Here is a 6,000-nt window from a genome sequence, read left to right as displayed (position 1 = left end):
CGCAAAGTCCCGCGCGCGCCCATTGGGCCGAGGCCCGGGTGTCAGCGCGAGTCCTGGCTCGCCATTGGCCCCGCACACGTGCGGCCTGACTCACGTGCTTCCGGTTTGAAGGCAAAAAGTGTGCCTGGGTGATTTTTTTTTTTTTTTAAGCGAGAGAGTTTGTGCAAAGATCCGAGCTGTCAGAGATTTGAGGAAAAAAAAAAAAAAAAAAAAAAAAAAAAAAAGGCAGCCCCGGCGCTGGCGGAGACGCGCTCTCCCTGCAAAAAAAAGCAAAGGCGATTAAAGGCGCTGCCAGCCTCGCGCTCTGGGCACAGCTGAGCGTGACACTCGGGGAAGTCAAACCCCTCACTACTGCCTAGGAAGATGGCTAGACTTTAAAGACTATTTTTTCCCTTTAAGAAAAAAAATTTATTGGAGCTTTTTTCCTTTTTTCTTGCTTTCTTTTTTCTTTTCTTTTTTTCCCCCCTTTTTGGCCGTGGCTTACTCCCCATTTAAAACAAATCATTGAATCTGGTTGCAGAAAGAAAAAAAGAAATAGCCAAGTGTCTCCATATCTGGATGTCTACAAATTAGAGAGAGGGAGAGACAGCAAGATCTATCTGCTCGATAAGACCGAGCGATCCAGGCCAGACGCCTGGGCTTTTTTTCCTGCACCCGCCCCGTGCCTTCGCTGGGGCTTCGCTGGCCTCCTTCCTCCGCGCACCCCCACGGGCCGCTGGCAAAGTGGGGTGGGGAGCGAGGCGGGGGGGGGCGGGGGCCGGCGCGGCGGCCGGGGCGGCGGGGCGGCCGAGCATGGAAGAACAGCAGCCGGAACCTAAAAGTCAGCGCGACTCGGGCCTCGGCGCGGCGGCGGTGGCAGCGGCCCCGGGCAGCCTGAGCCTGAGCCCCGGCGCCAGCGGCAGCAGCAGCAGCGATGGAGACAGCGTGCCGGTGTCCCCGCAGCCCGCGCCCCCCTCGCCGCCCGCGGCGCCCTGCCTGCCGCCCCTGGCCCACCACCCGCACCTCCCCCCGCACCCCCCGCCCCCGCCGCCGCCGCAGCATCTCGCGGCGCCTGCTCACCAGCCGCAGCCCGCGGCCCAGCTACACCGCACCACCAACTTTTTCATCGACAACATCCTGAGGCCGGACTTCGGCTGCAAAAAGGAGCAGCCGCCGCCGCAGCTCCTGGTGGCGGCGGCGGCCGGAGGAGGCGCAGGAGGAGGCCGGGTCGAGCGTGACAGAGGCCAGACCGGCGCAGGTAGAGACCCTGTCCACCCGCTGGGCACGCGGGCGCCCGGCGCCGCCTCGCTCCTATGCGCCCCGGACGTAAACTGTGGCCCACCCGACGGCTCTCCGCCAGCAGCCGGCGGCGGTGCGGGTGCGTCTAAAGCCGGGAACCCGGCGGCGGCAGCGGCGGCGGCGGCGGCTGTGGCCGCGGCGGCGGCGGCGGCGGCGGCGGCGGCCAAGCCTTCGGACAGCGGCGGCGGCAGTGGAGGCGGCGTGGGGAGCCCCAGTGCGCAGGGTGCCAAGTACCCGGAGCACGGCAACCCCGCCATCCTGCTTATGGGCTCAGCCAACGGCGGGCCCGTAGTCAAAACTGATTCGCAGCAGCCCCTCGTATGGCCCGCTTGGGTGTACTGCACGCGCTACTCGGATCGCCCGTCCTCCGGTGAGTACCTAACCCCGGGCTGCGCCGTAACTTTTGGACCCGCGGACAGCCCCAGAACTCTTAGCCGCCGCCGTGCTGGGGAGAGCCGACCCGGCCTTGGGGGCTCTCTTCTCTCACGCCTGCTTTCTCCTCCTCACCTCGGTCCCAGTCGCAGCCCGGTGTGCCCCCAGTTCTGCGCTCCTGGCCTCTGTGGCCACCACTCGAGAGGCTGGCTACAGCTCCTGGCACAGGAAGCTCGAGTCTCGATCCTTAGGTTTTGCACTCCGAGCCCCTCGGGCCTTCTTTGTGTATTACCTTTATTATTCTAAGAAAACACACACACACACACACACACACACACACACACACAATCAGCCATTGATTTTTCTTCCGGGGAGAGGGGGTGTTTAGAGCCGGCGGGAAGGTGGGCCTAGTGATCTGGGTCTGATATCCTGCCAGCCTGGTCGTGCAGAGGCCGAGGAGCCAGGCTCAGATCAGAGAAATAATCGTCACCTTCTCGATATTTACAAACACAAACACCATCTCGATATTTTCTAAGGCCAGTTCATTTACAGAGAGATAGATTGGAGGGCACATAGAAAGAGAGGATAGCCTTTGGTCGTCGCTGTGCCTCTTCCCCAGGCCGGGTAAGCTAGAGTCTGCCCCGGGTGGGTAGAATCCAGGGAAAGATGGTTGCCAGAACGATCGGTGCCTAGAGTCCCTAGCTCCTGGTTCCATAGGGCTCACAGACAGTGGGAGCGGAGAGGAGACCGGTCAGGCTCTGGCTAGATAGCGGGGGCACGGGGCATGACTGGCAACCTCCCCGGCAGCTTCTCCTTTGGCGCGGCTCGCACATCCTTTCGGCCCTGTCCCTTCCTTCTTTCACTCCTTTCTTCCCCGTATCTGCCAGTTAGCAGATTCTTGTCTGCTGTAGATTGTTTTTCTAGACCTCCTTTGGTCTTTTCCCCGCGTGTCCCTCGCGCTTGGAAACCCCGAGGCCGAAAAACCTGCGCTGGGACAGCCCTAGGCCCCAGGAGAGGAGGCTGGGGCCTGCCCGCCTCCCGGGGCTGCAGTGGCCGAGAGGCACCGATGGGCGCGGCGAGGAGGGCGGCAGGGATTCTGGCCTACAATTGCTGTTCCGGGCACCCAGGTTCGGTAGGAGGCCGAGCACAGCGTAGCCATGCGCTGCCGCTTGACTCCGGCTGGTGTCTAGCCTCCCCACGGTTGCCGGCCGGGCGCGGATCGATGCGCGCTATCAGCCCCCGCCATCTCGAGCCCCGTTATTGACACGTCGGGCTCCCTGAACCTCCGAAAAGCTGCTTTGATTGACTCGCCTGATGGATAGAGTGATTGAGCTGTCAGGCTGTGCGGCTCAGGCTGGCCAGGAGGCTACGATTTTATTACAAGTGTCCGTGCCTCTGCACACACGTACACAACAACACTCTTCACAAAGTCTGGGATGCACAACGCACAGCGGGGCCTTTCCGGAGATGGGCATATTTCCTGGGCCATCTCTGTTCGCTCAGCTAATTACTAATCTAAACTGAGGCCGTCCTTCCCCCCACCCCACCTCTCAGTCCTCTCTGCACAGAGCTCAGCAGCGGGCCTTGTCTTTTGTTCTTGGCTGCTTTCCCTCTTAACGTGCCTGGGGAGGCAGAGGACGGCTCCTCCCAACTGGGGAGTTCAGGGAGGTGAACCTCAGCCCAGACCTGAGTCACTGCAGTCAGCCAGGCCTAGACTCTTTTGTCATAGGACAGTTGGTGACCCCAGGCGCTGGCCTTCCCTGGGAGACTGCAGCCCAGCTTGCCCCTCTGTTGCCAGGGTTGGAGATGCTGGTGAAGACCCTTCTTTCCAGACAGTTTCAGATATGAAAAGGCCCCACAAGGACTTAACTTGGCTCAGGAAGCTCCCATAACCAAGACAGGGCCCACCAAGTGAATGATGGAAGGCTTGGGGCTGGGGCTGCGGAAACAGAGGTGCAGGCTTTGAAGGCTGCCTCCTCTTACCCCCTCCTCTCTCCAGGACTGGTCCTCACAGTAGCTCTCTTTCCCGACTAGGTTTTGGGAGAGACCTCACCTTCTTGGGGAGGTTTGCTGGGGCCTCCTCCCATAACCATCATGGGGCAAAGCACAGGTTTGTGTCCGTATTGTCCCTCTATGTCTCTCCCTCTGCCTGTATTTTGCTCATGAATGGGGAGGAGGACGGATGTAGTCCCCTTGCAAATGTCATAGATGGGCAGTGGAAGCAGATATGGCCTGTTTTTGTTAAACAGACTTTTCAGTCCTGAAACTGTAGCGTTGTGTGTTGAAAAGAGCCAGAAGGGAGACCTTGCCTGTACAACTGGGTGGGGGAATGGGAAGTCCTCTTTCTTACTGGCACTATCCAAGGGGAAAGGCAGAGAACCCTGGGGGCCAGGGTCATGTTGGTAAGGTGTGCAACTGGGTGAAAGCCTTGTTCCCCCTTCATAGAAGGAGAGGGTCAGTGTCTCCCTGGGCTCCTAAAAAGGCCTTCCTTTAGGCCAAAGAGAAAGGAGGAGCAGAGAGAACATACACCAAAGACTTCAGATCTAGGAAGCCCCTCACAGCCCCTTCTCTATCCCCATGTTTTCTAGGGTCAATTGCTACAAGCAGATGGGGTCTTATCCGAAGTGCTGGGCGTAGGTGCACTTCTGGAGGGGGAAAGGAGGATTAGTTTGCAGGCTGGCAGTTCCCTCAGAGCACTCCTGCCCGGTGTCTTCGCTGGTCTTCGCTTGAGCCTCTTTTTATTCCAGGGCTGTGAAGACAGCAGACCCCTGACCTCCAACTCTGGGATCCACCGGATGGGTCTCCAAATGTCTCTCCATCTTGGATTATGGGATTTAAGCGTGGCGCGGGGCTCTCTTGTTCCGAATTGGGGCGTGGGGTGCACGGACAAGCAGGGCCAGTTTTCCTCCGCGCCCCTTCTGGCCCCCCAGAAGGGAAGTCGGCGATCCCAACAGCCAGGCAATTGATCTCGGGGCCCGCGGGAGGGAGGGAGCCAGGGACTCAGCAGGGCCTCGGCTATGGCCCCGGAAGCGCGGGGCGCGATCCTCGCTCGGCTCTGCAATTCTCACGGCTTCTTCTGCCCTCTCCCCACCCCCTTCCCCTCTGCCCTCCATCCCCACCCCACCCCCCACCCCACCACCCCACCACCCCACCACCCGGCCCTCTCCGCCGATGCAGGTCCGCGCACCAGGAAGCTGAAGAAGAAGAAGAACGAGAAGGAGGACAAGCGGCCGCGGACGGCGTTCACGGCCGAGCAGCTGCAGAGACTCAAGGCGGAGTTCCAGGCGAACCGCTACATCACGGAGCAGCGGCGGCAGACCCTTGCCCAGGAGCTCAGCCTCAACGAGTCCCAGATCAAGATCTGGTTCCAGAACAAGCGCGCCAAGATCAAGAAAGCTACAGGCATCAAGAACGGCCTGGCGCTGCACCTCATGGCGCAGGGACTGTACAACCACTCGACCACCACGGTCCAGGACAAAGACGAGAGCGAGTAGCCGCCAGCCGGCTGGGGCAGCGCGGTCCGGCCGCCGCGCCCGCGCCCCCTCCTGGCATCGCCACCGCAGCCACCGCCGCCGACGCCTGGCCGGTACCACGCCGGGGGAGAAAGAATCCGCGCACAGGAGGGAGGGAGCAACAGGGAAGACAGATTCTCAGAATGGAGAGTCACGTTTGAACGAACCATTTTTAAAAAAGGGAGAAAGACTCGGACAGGTGCTATCGAAAAATAAGATCTATTCTCTATTCACAGTATAAGGGGCGGAAACTGCGAACTCCTTAAAGCTCTATCTAGCCAAACCGCTTACGACCTTGTATATATTTAATTTCAGGTAAGGAAAAGAAATATGTGTAGCGATCTTTATTTGCTGGACTTTTTATTAATCTCCTTTATTATTATTGTTATAATTATTATAATTATTATAATTATTTTATCCCCGACCTCTGCCTCGCTGCCCCCGGCCCAGTTTCGTTTTCGTTGCCTTTTTCTTTTGAATGTTGTCGCTTCTCTGGTGCCTCCCGCCCCGCATCGCTGGCCCTCGTTTCTCTGGGACTTTTCTTTGTGTGCGTGAGAGTGTGTTTTCCTCGCGTGTCTGCCCTTCGCCTCTCCCCCACCTCCCAAGCCCCTTCTGTCGGTCTGTCCGTCCTGCTCCCCTTTCGTTTTCCGGAGACTTGTTGAGAAATACGACCCCACAGACTGCGAGACTGAACCGCCGCTACAAGCCAAAGATTTTATTATGTTCAGAAACCTGTAGTCTGAAATAAAGTGTACACTGTGCTCACGAGCCGCTGGCGGCCCTCCTCCTTGCGGGCTCGGGAAGGGCGTGGGCACAGGGCACAGGAGGGCCCCGTGCT

The 6,000-nt window shown here is 59.3% G+C and overlaps 1 protein-coding gene across 1 annotated transcript; it reads left to right on the top strand.

Moving 5' to 3' along the window:
* The first annotated feature begins 239 nt into the window (after positions 1–239).
* EN1 (engrailed homeobox 1) lies at positions 240–5,918 on the top strand. The gene is made up of 2 exons (XM_032840914.1): positions 240–1,648; positions 4,828–5,918. The coding sequence occupies exons 1-2, from the start codon at positions 793–795 to the stop codon at positions 5,142–5,144; spliced, it is 1,173 nt and encodes a 390-aa protein (XP_032696805.1). The 5' UTR covers positions 240–792; the 3' UTR covers positions 5,145–5,918.
* Positions 5,919–6,000: the final 82 nt, after the last annotated feature.

This window comes from Lontra canadensis, unplaced genomic scaffold (genome assembly GCF_010015895.1).
Source record: "Lontra canadensis isolate GAN:19392208 unplaced genomic scaffold, GSC_riverotter_1.0 scaffold117, whole genome shotgun sequence".
Classification (NCBI taxonomy): domain Eukaryota; kingdom Metazoa; phylum Chordata; class Mammalia; order Carnivora; family Mustelidae; genus Lontra; species Lontra canadensis.
The sequence above is the reverse complement of the archived record's forward strand: the minus strand, read 5'-3'. Positions and strand labels throughout refer to the sequence as shown.